The 22,488-nt window shown below is 36.7% G+C and overlaps 1 protein-coding gene across 4 annotated transcripts in view; it reads left to right on the top strand.

The window, feature by feature from the left end:
* Positions 1-22,488, top strand: part of CNOT1 (CCR4-NOT transcription complex, subunit 1) — a 102,788-nt gene that overhangs the window by 38,827 nt on the left and 41,473 nt on the right. For all 4 annotated transcript variants that reach the window (XM_012647863.1, XM_012647864.1, XM_012647865.1 and 1 more), the window contains exons 3-16: positions 1,511-1,618; positions 2,206-2,304; positions 2,849-2,917; positions 3,050-3,104; positions 3,611-3,814; positions 5,044-5,212; positions 6,437-6,563; positions 6,710-6,820; positions 9,206-9,376; positions 9,805-9,932; positions 11,629-11,869; positions 14,574-14,693; positions 15,409-15,531; positions 15,715-15,866. In XM_012647863.1, the coding sequence (XP_012503317.1) occupies positions 1,511-1,618; positions 2,206-2,304; positions 2,849-2,917; positions 3,050-3,104; positions 3,611-3,814; positions 5,044-5,212; positions 6,437-6,563; positions 6,710-6,820; positions 9,206-9,376; positions 9,805-9,932; positions 11,629-11,869; positions 14,574-14,693; positions 15,409-15,531; positions 15,715-15,866 (1,877 nt within the window). The remainder of the gene's footprint in view (positions 1-1,510; positions 1,619-2,205; positions 2,305-2,848; positions 2,918-3,049; positions 3,105-3,610; positions 3,815-5,043; positions 5,213-6,436; positions 6,564-6,709; positions 6,821-9,205; positions 9,377-9,804; positions 9,933-11,628; positions 11,870-14,573; positions 14,694-15,408; positions 15,532-15,714; positions 15,867-22,488) is intronic.

Here is a 22,488-nt window from a genome sequence, read left to right as displayed (position 1 = left end):
ACGGAAACTGAAAATAACTCAGCCAGCTGTCACATAATTAGGATACAGTGGAGATCATAGGCTTTGGAGTTGGAATATGAATCCGGATTCTTTAGCTCATAAACTATTGGATGTTAGGCTCATGGAGTCTGTTTTAAGTATCTACTTCCACATTGGTTGAGCCCAGGATTTTGAGATTACAGTGAGCTATGATGACACCACTGCACTCTAGCCCAGGCAACAGAGTGAGATCCTGTCTGAAAAAACAAACAAACTAAAACAAAACAAAAAATTATCTACCCTTTTCATCCATGGGGATAAATTTTGGCAGAGTTGTTGAAGATTAAACCAAGGAAGCTCAGCACCTTATCTAGCCCAAAGTAGGTAGTTAAGTATTTTATTTATAATATTTTAATGTGAGATTTAATAAACTGATTACTTTGTATATACAGTGTGCTAAGCTCTTTTCTGGACTAGATGTGCAGAATTGAACATAGCTGCACAAATTTCCCTGTTCTCATGCAATTTATAATGGACAGTAAACAGATTATCAGCTAATGGTTAGTACTGTGGAGATAAGTAAAGCAGGGTGTAAGGGACGATGGTGGGGCAGGTCATGTTGCTATTTTAGGGACGATAGTTATGAAAGCCTCACTGGTAAGGTAACTTTAGAGCAGAAACCTAAAGGAAGTGAGAGAACAGGCCATGTCTGGTTATCTGGAGCTTTCCATTTAGAGGGAATAGCACATAGAAATACTGGTAAATTTGAGAAATAGCAAGAAACTAATGGAGTTCAAGGGTAGCATCTAAAAATCACTGAAATCATCTAGCAAATGGCAGCTTCGTTTAGGGCAGTGCCGTGTAGATTGTAAAGGGTTACAGCTATTCAGAATTTGGGTTACATAAAATTGTTGCCTTAAAATGTTTTTTTGTAGTTAAAAAATTATATTTAAACCTTAAAAAAATTATTGTTATTATTTTTCCCTTATTTTTTTGCAGAACAGATTCAAGAGCCATAATTATTTTAGTTTATTTTAAAAGATGGGTTTTCACTATATTGCCCAAGCTGTTCTTGGACTCCTGGACTCAAGTGATCCTCCTGCCTCAGCCTCCCCTGTAGCTGAGATTACAGGCGTGTACACTACACCTAGCTTTTTTTTTAGCTTAAAAGAAAAAAGGACCTTTCTATTACATGTTTGATACTGCCTGGTGTTTTTGGTGTAGATGTTGACAAAAGTCAGAGTTAATATGGGATAATTACTGGTAGTTTTCTTCTCTTCTTCCTGCCAGTGACTACAGGAAACATTTTAAGAATATTGAATTATAAAATATAAGTATAATACTTCCATCTCAGTAATTCCTTTAACTCTATTCCAAAATGAACAATTAATGTAATGGAATGGAATTTTGCCCTGGAGGTTGATTTTCTTTCTTTTTTTTTTTTTTTTCCTTTTTTTCTCTTTTAACCCTCCTTCATGGTTCCCCCTCTCTTAAAAACTCTCCCTTAAACTTATGTTTTTGGTCTTTTTAGATTGTGAATCGGCACGGTCCTGAGGCAGACAGGCATTTATTACGCTGCCTATTTTCGCATGTGGATTTCAGTGGCGATGGTAAAAGCAGTGGCAAAGATTTCCATCAGGTATTTGGGGCTCACAGAGTTTATGTCCACTTAGCTCTAATTAATTGTTCAGTGAATTGCATTTTGGGCATATTGTATGTAGTAAACGACACATACAAAATAGCATCCAGAAATAACCTTAGCTGGATGGCTAAAAGGTGTTAGACCTTTCCTTTTTTCTGTCCTTCCCTTCTCCTGCCTGGCTGCCGACCATTACAGCTACCTAGTTCAGGCTTAGAGAGCTGGGGATCAGACCTGCCTGAAGGAAGCAGGAATGTGGGGATGCCCTGTTTGACAAGTAAGTAAGGCAAAGAGGGGATCTCGTGTCCTGGATTGAGTCTCTTTGGCTTATTTCTCAATCTGACCACAGTTTGACATATTATTTCTTATAGTAATCCTGTCAATAGAGTCTGTTCTGTGGAAGTGTTGGTTTAATACTTGTTGCTAATAGACATTAGGTAGTTTAATGGTATTTTTAAAGAGCTGATTTTGATAGTATGTCAACAGTATACAATATTAGATCATGCATTAATGTTCTGAGAACCTCTGCTTCTGTTTGTGCAAGATAATGGCTAGTGCTAATGAAAATTCATTTTTTATTTTTAAAGACTCAGTTTCTGATTCAGGAGTGTGCATCGCTGATTACAAAGCCAAATTTTATCTCAACGCTGTCCTATGCCATTGATAATCCATTGCACTATCAGAAGGTTGGTATTACTTAGTAGTTCTAAAAATGTGATCTCTTGTTAGGCTTTCTAAAAGGGCCCCGAGTCCTTTCTTTTGGTATATATTTATGGTGTACAAGTGTAATTTTGTTACATGGATATATTACATAAGTGTGTGCTTTCATTACATGGATATATTACATAAGTGATGAAGTCAAGGGCATACAATGTATATGGCACTCATTAAGTAATTTCTCATCATTCACACCCTCTTTTCTTCAAAAGGAAATCCCTGATATCATAATGTTGTATCTTAATTTTTAAATTTCAAGTAGTTACTTTAGGGTGTCTTCTGTAGCTTTCTTAACAAAAGGCATTTCATTTGATAATAAAATCTTACCAAAACCACATTATGTGAAAACTTTAAGCTTGTTGGTCCATAGTTCAAGGACATTTTGTATTATTTCTAGCACCACTATAGAATTATGTATCTCCTATATAGTGCCATACATACTTAGGTAAACAGATGCTTTTAAAAACTTTTTGAAAATTAAGACATTTTAAAATAAAATTTGGTTTGTTTCAGAGTTTAAAGCCTGCACCTCACTTATTTGCCCAGCTGAGTAAAGTGCTCAAGTTAAGCAAAGTACAAGAGGTGAGTGATTAAAGAAAAGGAATGTATCCAGCTACTTGGGGGACTTTAAAAAAAAAAAAAAAAGATGTAGGTAAAATTAGAATTAAAAACAGCCATTTGACTCTTTGGTCAATCTAGCCCTTCTTATTTCAGGTAATTTTTGGCCTTGCCCTGTTGAATTCTTCTAGCTCAGATCTCAGAGGTTTTGGTAAGTTACTTTTCTTCTAAAAATATAGCTGGGGGTCAGATCTGCCTGAAGGAAGGAGACTTTAAAAATCCATGGGTTTTTGAATCATAGGGCTTCAATAGTTTAGATTTAGAGAGTAAGATAATCTAAGATTAATTCCCGTTAATATGTACCTGTCTATGGTAAGAACAGATAATATAAAATTTACACTCATAACCATTTTTAAGTGTACAGTTCCATAGTGTTAACTATATTCACCTTGTTGTCTAATGGATCTCTAGGACTTGTTCATTTTGTAAAATTGAAGCTATACCCATTGAACAACTTTCCATTTTTCCCTGCCCCCAGCCAGCCCCTGGCCTTGGTTTCTTTATATCTATCAAGTAGAGCTGTGAAAACATTAGAGAGGTTAAAAGGGTGAGTTTGTGAAGGAGAAAGGTGATCATTTATATTTTGAGTATTCGTGACTTTTTACCCATTGTGGTCCAAAAATAACTTTTATGAATTTTGGTTTATCTGACTTCTAGCTGCCCAGTTTATCAAACAGAAGCTTCCAGATCTTCTGCGTTCTTACATTGACGCAGACGTCAGTGGAAATCAAGAAGGTGGCTTCCAAGATATAGCAATAGAGGTCCTACACCTCCTCCTCTCCCATCTCCTCTTTGGGCAGAAGGGAGCTTTTGGAGTTGGACAGGAGCAGATAGACGCTTTTCTTAAGACACTGCGCAGAGGTAAGGGAGTCTTTGTAGCCTACAGTAGATGGTTTTCTTGGACGATCACACATGACAAAAGCATTTTGGAATATAAGGGAAATCATTGATTTACTTCTTATGCTGATAATCTTCTAAGGAAGAGACTGTTTTATAATTTAAAATATGAAAATAATAAAGCCTCATTATAAAAAGGTATAAAATGAATATAACTTCAGTAATCTTGATATATAAATATAACCACAGATAAGACTTAGCATATTTCCATGCAGTCTTTTTTTCCTCCTTAGGGAGAGAGACTACACTATAGCGACACACTGGTTTGTTTGTTTTTGAGGCAGGATCTTACTCTGTCTCCTGGGCTAGAGTGCAGTGGTGTCATCATAGCTCACTGCAACCTCAAATTCTTGGACTCAAGTGATCCTCCTGCCTCAGCTTCCTAGGTAGCTGGGACTACAGCCATGTGCTACCATGCCTGGCTAGTTTTTCTAGTTTTTGTAGAACTCCTGGCTTCAAGTGATCCTCCTGCCTTGGCCTCCCAAAGTGTTAGGATTATAGGCATGAGCCACCACACCCAAGTGTGACATGTTGTTTTCAGCTTCAAAAACTGGTCACTTTTGATATACCTACCTTATTTCCTTGGCTATTGGGATAATGCTAAGATAAATCGCAGTTATTTTTTTCTTTCGTTTCTTTTTTTCTCCCTTCTCACCCCACCAATCCTAGTTCTATTGTTGCCTCTAATCTTTTAGAGAGATCTTTGTTTTAGAGAGTCTTTTAAAAACAAATTGGTGATAGTGTACTAATATCCATTCTCATTGTTATTTTTGTTTCCTTAGGTTTATATAGTTTAATTTTAAACTGCATTAACTTTCTCAGTGATGGGAAGCTTTCTTCTTGTCAGTGAAATAAATTGACTGTGATTCTAGTTGCTCGTTTGTGATGCTTTGCTTGTATGGGGATTGGTAGCCCCACTGTGAAAATTTAAAGTAATATTTAGGGTGTGGATTGGCCAATTCATACTGGAATCCTAATATGAAAAGCTAAAAGTATACCAATGAGCAATCTTTGTGATGTAAAAAGATGCAAATTTTAGAATTGGTGTTGAACTCGTGAATTGGGCTAGCAAGTTCAATAACATGAAATAAATTTTGCTTTGATTATGAATTTGGGGAAGAAGTTTGGAGAGAATAAAAGGGGATTGTTTATTTTTAATCAGTATAGCAGTTGTAACCTTTTTCCTCCCTCAGATTTTCCCCAAGAACGCTGTCCCGTGGTGCTCGCACCACTTTTATACCCTGAAAAACGGGACATTCTAATGGACAGGATCCTGCCTGATTCTGGAGGGGTAGCTAAAACCATGATGGAGAGCTCTTTGGCTGATTTCATGCAAGAAGTAGGCTATGGCTTTTGTGCAAGGTTGGTAGTAAGACATTATTAAACTTCTGATTATTCTTGTACCAAACATGATGTAATTTCTGTAACAAGTTCCTTAGAGTTAACAACTTTTGCCTCAAGCTTTTTGCTCCAAATGTTAATCTTCCACATACTCTAGTGTTGATGGCAACTGTATACATCCGGGGTGTTAAATTTCTATCTCCATGAGCCCACCAGTTTCTTGAATTTAGGAACCAGAGGTTCCTAGACTAGTTGCTAGGATAGGCATATTTTAGCTTTTGGAGAGGAAAAGACAGCATTGAGGCAAGTGTTTATGGAACTTTCACCTACCTGAGGTTTTACCCTGTTAGTAGCACTTAAGATTGTGACATAGTGTATTATTATTATTTTTCTGAGAGTAAGTTATTAAGGGCATTAATGTGCTTCGCTGTGACTTAAAAACCCTTATACAAACCACATTCTCACTTACGTTTGAAATAGCATATTTGTGAGTGTTTTATGGGTGCCTGGCATATATCTTTTGTTTAATCAAACTTCAAGATGCAAAGTCTAAAGGTTAGGATTCATTTTCAAGGCTTTGTATGTATCAGAATAATCAAACTCACCTCGAGTGTTAAAATCTTGAGTAACTTGATTCACACTTAGGATTGAGGATAATTTTATATGTCACTGTGAAAGATCGTTACTCTTTTTTTTTTTGAGACAGAGTCTCACTGTGTTGCCCGGAGTAGAGTGCCGTGGCATCATCCTAGTTCACAGCAACCTCAAACTCCTGGGCTCAAGCGATCCTCCTGCCTCAACCTTCCGAGTAGCTGGGACTACAGGCATGCGCCACCATGCCCGGCTAATTTTTCCCATATATTTTTAGTTGTCCGATTAATTTCTTTCTATTTTTAGTAGAGACGGGGTCTTGCTCTTGCTCAGGCTGGTTTTGAACTCCTGAGCTCAAGCAATCCGCCCGCCTCGGCCTCCCAGAGTGCTAGGATTACAGGCGTGAGCCACCGCTCCCCGCCGGATCATTACTCTTGACTGTTATTTTCTTCCACCAGTCTTTTAAAATTTTGCCATTTTCTTAAGTAGGTGATTTTTACGTTCCTAGCTATATAAAAGTGACAAGAATTGAAGCTTATTCTATTTGTATAAGTGAAATGTACGATTTCACACAAGTGTTTATTTAATACTAGCATTTCTTAATCTTGGTTTTGAGGATGGTAGCATTTTTCTGAAGTTGCATTTCTGTTTCAGTATTGAAGAATGTCGCAATATAATCATGCAGTTTGGTGTTCGGGAGGTCACAGCTGCCCAGGTTGCAAGGGTTTTGGGAATGATGGCTCGAACTCATTCAGGATTAACAGATGGTATTCCATTACAGGTGTGTTGAATTCAGCTATTTTACCAAGTGAGTTAATATCCTGTCGTCTTTATTTTATTCATTAAATGACAGTATGACTGTTGTACCAACCAGAACTGAACACATTAAGTAGTTGGATTTGTTTAATTCAAGTTTTACTTCTACAGAGTATCTCTGCTCCTGGCAGTGGTATCTGGAGTGACGGAAAAGATAAAAGTGATGGAGCACAAGCACACACGTGGAATGTAGAAGTCTTGATTGATGTTCTCAAAGAACTGGTAAGTACCTGTAGTCATGTTTTTTGATTCATGATATTAGTAAGATATAGCCCAAAGAAAGCAAATTTTAATAAAATGCCCAGCTATGTAAGAGCAGCAGTGTTTTGTAATTCTCCAACTTCTCTGGCTCGAAAAGTAATGAGGCTGGTAGAAAGGTTGTGAGTTATCTTGATCACAGTGAGTTACAGATTGAACTGCTTATTCTACTTATTACGCCCTTCTTACTACTGCACTTGAGTAGTCTTTTGGGGGGGAAAAAAAAAAGGAATGAAGTATTTGAGTTAATTATGCACTGGACATAGTACATAAATCAAATTCTGGGTTTTTTTTTGCGGGGGGACGGTGGCAGGGGGGTTGTTTGTTGCCTTGCAGTTCTAATCGGCACTGCTGAGGTGAGTTTTGTGATTTTGCAGGGAGTGTAGAGGGCTAATTTATTGCAAAGTAATGATAAAAGAATTACTGAGAAGGGAGGCCTTCTGAATGATTTTTGGTAGGTATAAGAAAAATCCTGCAAACTGTGTGGTGGATAAGGATAATAAAAATTCATATTTATCTTACTAGTTCCACTTTTGGATTATCTACAAACTAAATAAACAGATAAAGTACCTCCACTAAAATACTGAAATGCTTAAATGAAACAAAGAAATGAAACTTTTAGGTATTTAAAGGAAGTGATAAAATTTAGTCAACAGGACAGTAGTGGTGTCAAGATGTAGTACCTTCGGTTTTGTTCATAAAATGTCATGCAACAAAATATAATAGAAGACTACATATACATAATCATAACATTTTAAAAATAGATGTCCAGAAATAGGATATATCTGGCCTGTTTCGTTTCTCATCTTTGCTTTCACATGTTTGGAATTTAAGGGTAAAATCCGGTTACAGAGAAGCATACTGTTCGTGTTCTCTCTCTCTCTCTCTCTCTCTCTCTCTCTCCCCCCCTCTCCCCCTCTCTCTCCCTCTCTCTCCCCCCCTCTCTCTCCCTCTCTCTCTATCTATCTCTCATCTCTATCTCTCTATCTCTCATCTCTATCTCTCTATCTCTCTCTCTCGCTGGTCTCGAACTTCCGAGCTCAAACAGTCCGCCCGGAGTGCTAGGATTACAGGCGTGAGCCACCGCGCCCCCGGCCAGGACATGCCCTTTTAACTCAACAGTTCTGTCTTTGTTCTTTATTACCCAACTAAAAATATTTTCTTTTTAAAAATTGTAGACAAGAACACTATCCCATAATATTTGAAGCTATTTTTTGTTCCTGTTTACAGAGAGTGAAAAAATTGAATGTCTGCACTGGGGTTTTAAACAATTGAATTAGTAACCTCTTTTCTTCCTTCCTTTTTCTTCTTGAACTCTGTTAGAGTCTTCCGCACAATTTTTGACTAGAGGACAATTTTAGATACACATTGGGTTCATAATTTGGTTTTTTGATTTTCTATCAAGGATGGGCATGACTTGTGGATTTATCAAACTTATCTCTATGTAGGATAATGCTGTTTAACAATAAATTTATAGTCCTGTTTTTTTTTTTTTTACAACCAGTCTCTGAAAACAAATTAAAAAAAATTATTTTCTGAAAGTTATTATTTCCTTAGGAAAACCCCAATCGAAGGTTGTTTTGTACCATATGCAAGCACAAGCAAGTTTTAAAGTCTTCATGGCTTGAAAGGAGTCACTTTAGAACTCTTCCATTCCCCCACCCCCCAGAACACTTTGGCAAAGAATGGTTAGAGCTTTAAATACAAATTGTACACTGCCAACATATGTCATTTCCTCATTTGCCTTTTTCTTTTCAAGCAATAAGACATACTGCTTTGTGCAGGGTGTTTGGTAAATTACCTTCTGTAAACTTGTTTCCTTTGCTTTTCTTGAAGGAGTCTCAGACTACTTTTTTTGAATACCTTTTCCAGAAAACATCTTTTGAATGGAAATTTTAGTCATTTAGACATAAAGAATCTAGACCACTGATGCATACTTCGGGATGCTTTTAAAGGAGATCTTACGTTAATTAAGCATGAAGCCTGGGATAATTTATCTTTGTTCCAAGATAGTAGAATCTTGATGTAAAAACAGCACGGAGCAAAGAGTTACTCATTTGCCATATTGGAATGGGTCCTGTTGTTGGATTAAGTAGGGGAAGAGAGGGTTCTTGCTTAAGTACTCACACATTTAGAAGTATGTCCTGAACTGAAGGTTGGAGCACCTTGCTCATAGAACCATTTTATTTTGAATATTAGGGATTGACTTTTATGTCTCTTTCAAAATGCCAGAAAAATTCAGGTGATTTTGAGTTTATAAGAACATCTTGATTGAATTTCAGATTTAATTAGGCCCTTTGGATAAAGCTTTGTTCATTAAACTTTGAACTGCTTTTATCTTTTTTTTAGAACCCGAGTTTGAATTTCAAGGAAGTAACTTATGAACTGGACCATCCTGGATTTCAAATTCGTGACAGTAAAGGACTTCATAATGTGGTTTATGGCATTCAGAGGGGTTTGGGTATGGAAGTATTCCCAGTAGACCTCATATATAGACCTTGGAAACATGCAGAAGGCCAGGTAAGTGAGTGGTATTTAGCTATAGAAAGGGAACAAAATAACGACTTATTCCTTATGTAGTGCTACCTGTTCACTGATTGAAATATTCTTTTAAAGTAGAATTTGTTTTACACAGCTCAGAAGAGAATGGAGTGTCATAAATATTAAAAGAATATTATCACAGTTTTAGTACCAGTAAGACTCCATTCAGGTATAACAATCAAGCTGTTTTCCCAGTAATTTAATCTTGTTTGTCTCCAAGGCCATCTGTCTCATCATGCACTTTTTATTTGTCTAAATTGTCTTGGTTTTCAAAGGGCAAACAATTCAGATTTTAAAAGGGAAATTGTCATTCTAATAACTTTGAGATTAGCCTGATGAAAATATTTTGAATTTTTATACCATTCACAATCATGTATGGTGGTAAAGACTTTCTTCTTTTGTTCCAGCTCTCCTTCATTCAGCATTCCCTTATAAATCCAGAAATCTTCTGTTTTGCGGATTATCCCTGTCATACTGTTGCCACTGATATTCTGAAAGCACCACCGGAGGATGACAATCGAGAAATTGCCACATGGTAAACACTCTCATGTAGCTTTTCTTTAAAGGGTCACATCTTTTTTGAAATATAAAATTAATCGTGAGCCAAATATATAGTTAACAGGTTCAAATAAAACAGTATTTTTAGTGATCCTACCTACCTTAAGTTTTCATAGAGGGTGTTGGTGGATAAAATTATTTTTTAGTCTGTTATCACTAGTTATCTCTCTGCTATTTAAGGTGTGCCATCAGGTATTTTCTAAAATATCAGAAATTCAAAACTATCAAATGTTAGAGGGGGATTTGTACTTCTTCTTAAGATTTCTTCTCTACTGTAGATTTGCTTGCTTTTTTTTTCCTTTGTAAGTCGCTCAAGATAGCCCATCAAATCTGATACTTGAGCTAAATTATCTAGTTTCTCTGAGTTCCAGTTCCAAATTTCTGAGGGAGAATCTGACTCCACTGTCTAGTTTAGGTTTTTCCTGAGACTGTTTGTCCAAATCACTCCTCCCTGGTGATGTGAGGGAAGGATGACTAAAGTATTTCCATCATTGCTGAAGTACACACATAGCTACAGGGAGGGAGGATGGCCTGAATTGTTTGCCAGAGGCGTCTAATTTACAGCGTTTCTTCAATTTTTTTTTCTAACTATACTCTCCCAGGACACTTTTTCATCATTGAACAGGTTGTCTTTATTTTTTGGTGGTAATGTGTTCTTTTCCCAGGTGCTAGCCAACGTTGGATTGCAAGTTTGGCTGATTTTTCCTGTTGAGTCTAATATGTATAGGAATATATTTTTCATTTTATTTTAACAGATAAAGGCCTCTTTCCATATTAAAAACATGTTATTATCCCATTTAACAAATACTGGTTCCTTAATATAGCAAGTTGTCTACATTTAAGTTTTCCTAATTGGCTCAACAATGTCTCTTAATAGATTCTACAGTTGAGAATCCAGATGAGGTCCACATAGTTTCTTTATTCTAAAGTCTCTCTTCTCTTTTTTCTTCCTTTGCCTCCCTCCCTCTTCTCTCTTTTTTTAAATTTATTTTTTGCCATTGATTTGATGGAGAAATACATCATTTGTCTGGTCTACCCCAGATTCCTCATGGTGTTTCTTTCGTTCTCTTTCCTCATGTTTTTTTTTTTTTTTTACACTCCCCCCCCCCCATTTTTTTTATGGACTAAGGGTAGAGTTAGATCTTGATACTCCATTAAAGCCATCCAGGTCCACCTTCTTGGCAAGCGTAATCCATGGCAGGTGTTTTGGATTTCACACTTAAATCAGGAGGCACCTAAGCTGTAACTTTGCATTACTAAAGTGAGTGTTAAGGATGTGTTTTTGGTAGAATTTTTTTTGTATGTAGATTAGGAGTACTATGTGTGTAGTTGGGTTGACTATTCCTAAATTGTGATTTGTTTCTATTTTCATCCGGATCACGGAAATCTGTGATACCTTTTGGTAAGCAGGATCCATGATTATGCAGATGTTCAGTGGTTTTGTCCTTTCCTTCATCAGTTATTCTCTGTTAATTTGTACTGCCTTTGAAATTAATCTGGAAGCATAGCGGCATATGTTTTAGAGAGAAACAGCAGTAATTTAAATAAGTATCAAATATTAAAACATGGTGGCAACTTGGTTTTGTCCTGATAGCTGGTATCACTTATTTCAAAAATGAATTTTGTGTACCGGGATTTTCATTGAGAGAGCATCTTTCTTCCATTCTTCTTAGGAAGAGCTTGGATTTGATTGAATCTCTGTTGAGGCTTGCAGAGGTTGGGCAGTATGAGCAAGTCAAACAGCTCTTCAGCTTCCCTATCAAACACTGTCCAGACATGCTGGTATTGGCCTTACTACAAATCAACACCTCCTGGCATACCTTGCGCCATGAACTCATCTCCACTCTGATGCCAATTTTCCTTGGAAACCATCCTAACTCAGCTATTATTTTGCACTATGCATGGCATGGGCAGGTAAGACACAACTGTGTACTTACAATGTCTTCATCTAAATAATTGACATTCTTTGGAGTGTTGAGGTTATTCAACTAGAGAGATTTATTGTCAGTCTTTGAATCACTGTGACTGGAGAAGTCATACTGTCATAAAACTTGTTTTATCTTTTAGGATCATGTGAGCATTAAAATATATAATCCCAAAGAGCAAGGAGGCAAGATAATTTCTAAAAAATTCGTATAACTGTATTGCTAGGGCATCAACATCTTTTTTTTTTGAGACAGAGTCTCACTCTGTCACCTGGGCTAGAGTCCAGTGTTGTCAGCTTAGCAACCTCAAACTCTTGGGCTCAAGTGATCTTCCTGCTTCCACCTCCCAGAGTGGTAGGATTACAGGCGTGAGCCACACACCTGGCCACCAACATCCTTTTGATAACAGTTAAGAGCTTAAATATTTATTATACGAGCAGAAGGTACCAGTGTCACTTTTTGAAAGAATAAATGGGAGAAGATCATAGATCCATTTAATTAGCATTATTTTCTGTTTTATCTAAATCCAGCATTTAAATTTAATTTTAGTTTGTGCTGAAATGCCTTTCAAGCCCTTGTACTTTTCACCCCTGATTTTGTAGAATGTATTTGACAGGTAGATTGTCATTGTCCATTGTTTCCCCTCCCCCCTTTTTGGCAGTCATCTGTCTTCCCCTTTATTTCAAGTGCCTTTTTTTGTTGTTGTTCTTTCTGTTTTTTGGAAAAAGAGAAGGTCTTGCTATGTTGCCCAGCTGGACTTGAACTCCTGGGCTCAAGTGATCCTCCCACCTCAGTCTCCCATGTTACTTTTTTTCTTTAACTATTCTTATGGTAGTTTGTATTACGTACAAGTGCTTTTTAAAAATTAATTGGGGCAGATGCAGTGGTTCATGGCCTGTAATTATAGCACTTTGGGAGGGCTAAGCAGGAGGATTGCATGAGGCCAGTAGTTTGAGATCAGCTTGAGCAACATAGCAACACCCCATCTCTACAAAAAGTAAAAAAATTAGTAAAGTGTGGTGGTGTGGGTCTGTAGTCCCAGCTACTCAGGAGGCTGCAGCAGGAGGATCATCTGAGCCTAGGAGTTTGAGATTGCAGTGAGCAATGATCAGGCCACTGCACTCTAGCCTGGGCAACAAAGCAAAACACTGTTTGAAAAAATTAACTAAAGACTGTATTTATAAATGAAAAATGGTAGCCTAAGTTCTATTCCATTCAGTCAGTTTCTCTTTCTTTTTTTAGAAACCAATTAACTTGGTAAATTTGCAGCTTATTAATTTCTATTTTTTTTTAGTAGAAATGGGTCTGGCTCTTGCTCAGGCTGGTCCCCAACTCTTGACCTCAAGTGATCCTCCCACCTTGGCCTCCCGGAGTGCTAGGATTACAGGTGTGAGCCACCGTGCCTGGCATTCAATAACTTTTAACATTTAATAGCCTTATGTGTATATCTTAAGCATTTTATAGGACTTAATCCAATTCATACATCAGCTTAGTTCAAAATGTTTAAGTATTAGCAAATAAATCCCTTATTTTTAAAAACTGAGAAAGTGAAGAGAGCCAGAAAGCACAGTTACTTCAAAGTGAGAAAGGAAGCAAGTTCCTGATTTTGCTCAGCCTGCCCTTTCTAACTCACAGCTATGGTATGAAAGGAATAAAGAATGTCTGGGCCAGCCAGGTGTGGTGGCTCACGCTTGTGAGCCTAGCACTCTGGAAGGCCAAGGAGGGAGGATTGCTTGAGCTCAAGAGTTTGAGACCATCCTGAGCAAGAACAAGACCCCCAGCTCTACAAAAAATAGAAAAATTAGCCAGACGTATTGGTGCATACCTGTAGTCTCAGCCACTTGGGAGTCTGAGGTAGGAGGGTTGTTTGAGCCCAGGAGTTTAAGGTTCCAATGAGCTATGATAATGCCACTGCACTTTAGTAGCCGGGGCAACACAGTGAGAGCCTGTCTCAGGGGAAAAAGAAGAGGAGGGGGCAGTCTGAAAGGAGCTGCATCTCCTCATTCTTGTTCTACTTGGACCATCTGCCTTTCTAGGGCAGTTACTGGAATATAATTTGGATACAGCAATAGTAATTGCCTTAGTGTCACTTCTTTGATAGATACTTACTGAGTTCCAGCTGTCTGTTTAAATTATTTAAGGCTACCTGCTGATAAAAAAAAAAGAAATGGAATGATTACCAAAAAAAATAAAAATAAAAAAATTGAACATTTTTTTTGTGGAAATAGCCAGATTTAAAATGTATATACAAACACCACTCCCAGAAATAGTGATACAGCCCTGTACTATGCAACATTGAGAGATGGTCACCTTAAATTATATTGTTTTTATTTATACACCAGTAATTTGTAATTTCAAGTAATTATATAAACTTTATATAACCATGTTCATATATTATATCATTTTCTGTTTCTAATTTTCCATTTGAAAATGTATGTAGAGCAAATAAGATGGTTGAATAAGTGTATGACCCAAGCTTAGGAGTAGACTTCATTTCGAAGATGTCGATGTAACTTGGCTTTCCCATAAAGACTGTCACTGTAATTGCATAGTGTTTGAGACCTGAACTTAATGTCTACACAAATATCCCTGATTTTTACATAAGTACAAGTAAAATTAGCTGGGCATTTGTAATAGCACTTGTCACAATGTTTAGCAGTATTGCTATTTAGCTTTTCTTCTTCTTTTCTTAGGGACAGTCTCCCTCAATTCGCCAACTTATCATGCATGCAATGGCAGAATGGTACATGAGAGGGGAGCAGTATGACCAGGCCAAATTATCTCGAATACTTGATGTGGCCCAGGACTTGAAGGTGAGTTCAGAAGACTAGAATGACACTGGCTTATTTATTAGTGATAAAAAATAAATTTTTGTGTAATAAACATGTCTTAGGAATAATTCACATGTAACCAGCTCTTACATAAAATGAGTTGAGATTTAGAATTTCCCCTGTAAGTCAAAAGGTTGGAAAGGAGAAATGGTTTTAGATTTTAAGAATGTTTTTATTTGTTTTTGATTGGTCTTCTATGTATTGTAAGGCTGTTTTAAAGTGATAATTGAGCTTTTTTCATAAATAATCTGTGAGATACAATATTTGGATAAACTAGGTGTATTTCTTCCTGAATCAATAGGTTCTTTTGACAAATCGTTTGGATACCATTAATCACTAGGTACACTAGTGATTGATAATGCAGTTTTGCTTAGGTTAGAGTAAGCCTGTGTTTACATTTTAAAACATGGGGAAGGTAAAGCATTGATGCTTTGAATCTTGCTCTGCTCTGGGTTTAGTTATTTGAAAAAGCACAGAGTAAAGGTTATTTTGAAGGTAGAGTCATGCATTCTCTTTTAAAAAGTGATCTAAGGACTAGTGTTAAACCACTGAATTGAATTAAGTTAAGTTGTGACCAAGTTGTTTAAATTAGCAGTGTGTTTTATTAGACTTGTTTGTGAATAGCAGGAAATAGTGCGACAGGGAGATATTTACTTAATAGCTTGACTTGTAGTTTCTAATATTGCTTTTCCTTTAGGCCTTGTCAATGCTGCTAAATGGTACTCCTTTTGCCTTTGTGATTGACCTTGCTGCACTTGCTTCACGTCGTGAATACCTCAAACTTGACAAGTGGCTCACGGATAAGATTCGAGAGCATGGGGTAAGCAGGATTTGTTCATTTATTTCTGCTTTTAAATTTTGGTAGCTAAAATTGCTACAAACTTTTAAAGTGGCAATGAAGGTATTATTTACTCTGGATTTTAGTCATAGTGTTTAGCAGTTTTTAATCTGAAAGCAGTGAAGATTAATTTCAAATATACTAAGAGAGTTTTTGCTTTTTCAGGAGCCTTTTATCCAAGCATGTATGACTTTTTTAAAGAGACGGTGCCCATCTATATTGGGTGGACTTGCCCCAGAGAAAGACCAGCCCAAAAGTGCTCAACTTCCTCCAGAAACTCTGGCGACAATGTTGGCCTGTCTGCAGGCTTGTGCAGGGTGAGAAGAACATGCTTGAGAATGACTCTTTAATCCTGAAATTGGATTATATGGATGATGGTTGATTGTGGAAGGAAGGTTGAATGTGGGGCAGCAGTTTAAGACAATCTGATGGTTAAGTACAAACTACCATGCTACTTATATATTTGAATGATTTGAGTTAATTTTTTGTATGTGGTACAAGGTGGACCAAATTCATTTCTTGTGCATGTGCATATTCAGTTATTCCTGCAACATTTGCTGAAAAGACTTCTTTCCCCTTTGAATTGCCTTCTCAAAAAAGCAATTGCTGGCCGGGCGCGGTGGCTCACTCCTGCAATCCTAGCTCTCTGGGAGGCTGAGGCGGGTGAATTGTTTGAGCTCAGGAGTTCGAAACCAACCTGAGCAAGAGCAAGACCCCGTCTCTACTAAAAATAGAAAGAAATTAATTGGACAACTAAAAATATATAGAAAAAATTAGCCGGGCATGGTGGCGCATGTCTGTAGTCCCAGCTACTCAGGAGACTGAGGCAGGAGGATCGCTTGAGCCCAGGAGTTTGAGGTTGCTGTGAGGTAGGATGACGCCACGGCACTCTACCCCGGGCAACACAGTGAGACTCTCTCTCAAAAAAAAAAAAAAAAAGCAATTGCTCAGTGATTTATGGGTTTATTTCTGGTATTTTAACATTGTTGATCTGTATGTCTCTTCTTTTGCCATTGCCCCAGTCTTGATTACTATAGCTTTTTAGTAAGTTTTGAAATTGGAAATTATGAATCTTCCAATTTTGTTCTTTTTGAGGATTGTTGCAGCTATTCTGGGTTCCTTGAATTTCTGTGTGAATTTTAAGATCAGCTTGTCAGGGTTGTTGTGGTGGCTCACACACGCTTGCCTGTAATCCTAGCACTCTGGGAGGCCGTGGCAGGAGGATTGGTTGAGCTCAGGAGTTTGAGACCAGCCTGAGCAAGAGCGAGACCCTGTCTCTACAAAATACGGAAAAATTAGCTGGGCGTTGTGGTGTGGGCCTGTAAACCCAGCTACTTGGGAGAGTGAGCCAGGACAATCACTTGAGCCCAGGAGTTTGATGTTGCAGCCAGCTGTGATGACCACACTTCACTCTACTGAAAAGATCAGCCTGTCAGTTTCTGCAAAGAAGTTACAAAGAAGCCCCCTGGGATGTTACAAGGGTTGTATCGAATCTTTAGCTTTTTTGGGAGAGTATTGCCATTTTATTAATATTAAATTCTTCCAGTGTATGAATCCAGGCTATCTTTCCACTTATTTCGATCTTTAATTTTGTTTGATGTTTTGTCATTTTCAATGTATAAGTCTTGCATTTCTTTTATTAAATCCTTTGTTGTGTGTTTTATGTAAAGATCATGTCATCTGTGAATAGAGATTTATTGCTTTCTAATCTGGATGACTTTTGTTATTTTTTGCATGCCTAATTGCCCTAATAAGAACCTTGAGTATAATGTTGAATAGAAAATGGCAAGAGCAGGACATCCTTGTTTTATTTCTGATTTTAGGAGGGAAGTATACAGTGTTTCACCATTAAGTATGATGACAACTGTAGGTTTTTCACACATGTCCTTCATCAAATTGAGCAAGTTTCCTTACCTTCCAGTTCTAATTTGTTGAATGTTTTTATGATGAAAGGGTTTTATCAAATACTTTTTCTGCATCTATTGAGATGATCACACAGTTCTTATTTTTCATTCTCTTGATATATGATATATTGTATTAATTGATTTTTGGATGTCATACCTTGTATTCCTGGGCTAAACCTCATTTGGTCGTTGTGTATAATTCTTATATGCTGCTGAATGCAGTTTGCTAGCATTTTTTTGAGGATTTTTGTGAATGTATTCCTAAGGAATATTGTTTAGTATTTCTTATATTTCTGTGGTTGTGATATTAGGGTACTATTGGCTCATAAAATGAGTTGATAAGTGCTTTCCTTTCTACTAGTTTTTGTGAAAAGGATTGGTGTTAATTCTTTAAATGTTTGGTAGAATTCAGCAGTGAAGCCATCTGGTCCGAGGCTTTTCCTTGTCCGTAATTTTTTGAAAGTTGGAATTTAATAACTACTTGTTATGAGTCTGTTCACATTTTTTATTTCTTCTTATTGACATTTTCTGTTTTTTCTTCTTGAGTCAGTTTCTGTAGTTTGTATCTTTCTAGGAATTTGTCAATTACATCTAGGTTACCTAATTTGTTGACATAGAGTTGTTTACACTGTGCCTTTTTAATCTTTCCACTTTGTGTAAGTCTGATGGTAACATGCTCTCTTTCGATTGTTGATTTTTGTAATTTAAGTCTTTTTTTCTTGGTCAGTGTAGCTTGTCAATTTTGTTGACATTTTCAGAGAACCACCTTTTGGTTTTGTTGACCTTTCTCTGTATTTCTCCTTTCCATTTCATGTATTTCAGCTCTGAACTTTATTTTTCTTCCTTCTGCTTACTTTGAATTTAGTTTGTTCTTTTTCTGATTTAAGATAGAACAGTTGTTTAAGGTCTTTCTCATTGTTTAATTAAATTAAATGGACACTGCTTTTAGTTTTTATTTTCATTAATCTGAAAGTATTTTATAATTTTTTTGACCTGTTAATTGTAAGAGTGTTTGTAAATTTCCACATTTGTGAATTTTCCAGTTTTCTTTTTCTGACTCATTTCTAGTTTTAGTTCGTGGTGGTTGAAATGCTTTGTATAATTTCAACCTCTTTAGACTTAGTGAGACGTTGTGTGACTTAACTTATGGTCTGTCCTGTAGAATATTCCATATGAATGTGGGAAGGATGTGTATTCTACTGTTTACTGGGTAGAGTGTTCGGAGTGTGTCTTTTAGTTGGTTTGTAGTGTTGAAGTCTTCTGTTGTTGTTTATCTTTATAGTTCTGTTCATTATTGAAAGCAGGATATAAAGTGTCTGACTTACTATTTTTTAAAGATCCACTACAAAGCACCATCCAGCTATTTCTGAACGATTTCTCCCTTCGTTCTTGTTAATTTTTCCTTCATGTGTTTTGGGGGCTCTGTTTGTAAGTGCATGTGTTTTTGTAATTGTAACATATTCCTGATGGTTTGACTCTTATTATTATAAAAAGTCTATAGCTCTGTCAACTTTTTTTCTTAAAGTTCAATTTGTTTGATATAGTATAACCATTGTAGTTCTCTTCTGGTTGATGTTTGTATGACACATCTTTATCTTTCAAGCTGTATGTCTTGATCTAAAGTGTCTCTTAGAGAACATGTGGTTGGATTATCTTTTCAAAGTACATTCTGTCTCTGTGGCATGTTTAAACCATTTGCATTTAATGTACTTATTGATAAGGTAGGGTGTATTCTTGCCATTTTGTTGTTAGTTTCTGTGTATCTTTGTGTATTTTATTCCTGTTCCTCTATTGCCTCTCTTACTATTAAATAGATATTTCTAGTGTACCATCTTAATTCCTTTGTTTCTTTGACTGTATTTTTTTCCTTAATGGTTGCCTTGGGTATTAAAATTAACATTTTAACTATACACAATCTAGTTTTGATTAATATCAACTGAATTTCAATAGGGTACAAAAATTTCCTCTAATATGGCTCTGTTCCCTTCTGCATTTTGCTGTTATTATACAAATTACATCTCTGTACATTGTGTGTACATCAATAGGGTGATGATTATTGCTGCATGCAATTGTTCTTTCAATAAAGTAGGAGATCTATACTCTCTTTTATGTTTATCTGTGTATCTTACTAGTATTTTTTCATATGGATTCAGGTTAGTTGTTCATTTCAGTCTAAACGATTCCTTTAATATTTCTTGTTATGGCCAGACTTCTAGCTATGAATTGCTTCAGTTTTTCTTATCTGAGGAATGTCTTAATTTTTCCTTTGTATTTTGAGTATAGTTTTGGCAGATAATTCCTGATAAACATCTGTTTTCTTTCAACACTGAACATACATACTGCCTTACTGCCTTTTGTCCTCCGTGGTTTCTGATGAGACATCAGTTGTTCATTTTATTGAGTATCTTTTTTTTTTTTTTGAGACAAAGTCTTGCTCTGTTACCCGGGCTATAGTGCCATGGCGTCAGCCTAGCTCACAGCAACCTCAAACTCCCAGGCTCAAGCGATCCTCCTGCCTCAGTCTCCCAGGTAGCTGGGACTACAGGCATGCACCACCATGCCTGGCTAATTTTTTCTGTATATTTTTAGTTGTTTGGCTAATTTCTTTCTATTTTTTTAGTAGAGACAGGCTCTTGCTCAGGCTGGTCTCAAACTCCTGAGCTCAAGTGATCCTCCTGCCTCGGCCTCCCAGAGTGCTAGGATTACAGGCGTGAGCCACCGCGCCCGGCCTTGAGTATCTTTTATGTGTGATGAGTTGCTTCTATCTTGCTGTTAAGATATTGTCTCTCTCTTTTTTTCCCCCCTTTCCATAGCTTCATTATGCTGTTCTAGGTATGACTCTGAGTTTATTTTACTTGGAATTCATTGGATTTGTAGATTAATGGTTTTTTAATCAAATTTGGGAAGTTTTCTATCATTTCTGCGAATACTCTTTCTCCTCCTTTCTTTCACTTGTCGTCGTCTTGGAACTCCCATTATGTCTATCCTGGTACACTTGATGGTTTCCCAGTTGTCTCTCGTACCTTTGATACTCTCCTCCCTTTTTTCTTTCAGTTCCTCAAGCTGTATAATCTTAATTGACTTACCTTCAAGCTTACAAATTCATTCTTTTGCCTGCTCATATCTGCTGTTGGACGTCAGTAGTGAAGTTTTCATTTTAGTTATTGTACTTTTTAACTTTATAATCTTAGTTTGGTTGTTTTTTAAATTCTATTGTCATGTTCTTTGGTGAGACAGCATTCTCATACTTTCCTTTAGTTCTTTTGATATGTTTTCCTTTAAATATGTTTTTTGAACCTGTTTAAGATAGCCAATTTAAAGTCTTTGTCTAATAAGTCTAACATTTGTGCTTCCTCAGGGATAATTTCTATATGGGCCAAACTTTCTTGTTTCTTTGCAGATTTTGTGAATTTTTTTGTTGAAAAAGGGAAATTTAAAATACTGTGGCAATTCTTGAAGCCCTGTTCTTCCTTGTTCACTGGGGTTTGTTTGATATTGTTCCTTTTTTTTTTTTTTTTTTTAGCAGCTTTTGGAAATAATTCTGTGAAGTCTATTCTTCATCATATTTGGCCACTGAAGTCCCTGTTTGATTAGCTTTGTTAGCTAAGATTGGACAGAGATTTCCTTAAACCCAAACCTGGGAATCAATAAGCTAAGTTTTTCTTTGCTATTCTATGTGCATTGGGACATACCTTAAACACTAAGCCAGGCAATTGACTACTCCACCTTAGCTTTTATTTTCAGAGTTTGTCTTTTAAGATTTTTGGTTAGCCTGTTGTCTGCTCCAGCTGTAATCTTCTCCCTCAGCCTCCTCTCATCATATGCCAGAGAGTTTAAAGCACTTACCTTTAAATGTTTTCTACTGACATCTCATGGGAAAAGGGTTTTTGTTCTGGGCAAGGTCTTAGGTCAAATAAAGACAGCCTTGCCATTATGGCCTGACAGGGACTCCCTGAACAGGTGAAATAATGACAGTTCTCTGAGAATGAGGCTAAGATGTTTCAACCTTATTCTGACCCACCTCTGGTTGCTATCAGGCTGTTGCTTTTCAGTGCGTTTGGGGGCTCTTAGTTTCCAAGGCTGCTGTACAGCTGGAGACTGGAACATGGCAAATTAATATGCTAGAAAAGCTTGATGTTTTTTTACTAAGATACAATAAGTCTTGAATAAAAATTCCCCAATTGTTGTAAACCTTTGGTTAATTTCCTGAGTTCTGAAAAAGTTGATTCTGAGAATTTTTGCTAGTTTTCTATTTCTAGTTGCTTTTATAAAGGAGAGAATATTTGGATGTCCTTATTACTGTGTTCTAAAATTTAAGTTTAAAAATTTTGCCTTTCACATATATACATTTCAGTCCACCTGGAATTGAATATTCTGGCCAATTAAGTGCATGTTAAAATTGGATAAAATTATTTTGTATATATGTGTAAGGAGACAGTCTTCCCAACTTCTGGGTTTTCAGTTATTTTCTTTAGTCGCTATATTAGCAGTACCTGTCTTGTTGAAGAATTAATAGAATAATGCATATGAAGTATATAGAATCCATGTTTATAAATAAATGCCAGAGAAGGAAAGTTATTCCAATTAATAAATATGGAAGTCATTATGATGGAGTTGTAATATTTAATGAACACTAAAAGTAGTGAGTGAACGTTTGAGGAGCAGGATAATTATGTAGTTTCAAAGTCTCTTCCCACAAATTACTTAATAATTACAAAGGAGAAAAACAGTAACTTCAGTGGAGAAACCTGACAGACACATTAATCTGTTGATCAGACTGATCACCAGCTGAAACCTACATCATATGCCTCATGATAAAATACACTGAGAAGAATATAGTATAACTTACGTGGTAAGGCTTTTAATGCATAATCTAAATCTAAAATGGACAAACTCAAATCAAGGGACAGTCTACAAAATAACTGTGTTGTACTTAGGACGGGCGCGGTGGCTCACGCCTGTAATCCTAGCACTCTGGGAGGCTGAGGCGGGCGGATTGTTTGAGCTCAGGAGTTCGAGACCAGCCTGAGCAAGA

Source organism: Propithecus coquereli, unplaced genomic scaffold (assembly GCF_000956105.1).
Source record: "Propithecus coquereli isolate 6110/MARCELLA unplaced genomic scaffold, Pcoq_1.0 Scaffold272, whole genome shotgun sequence".
Taxonomy (NCBI): Eukaryota; Metazoa; Chordata; class Mammalia; order Primates; family Indriidae; genus Propithecus; species Propithecus coquereli.
This window is presented reverse-complemented; position numbering and strand designations above follow the sequence as displayed.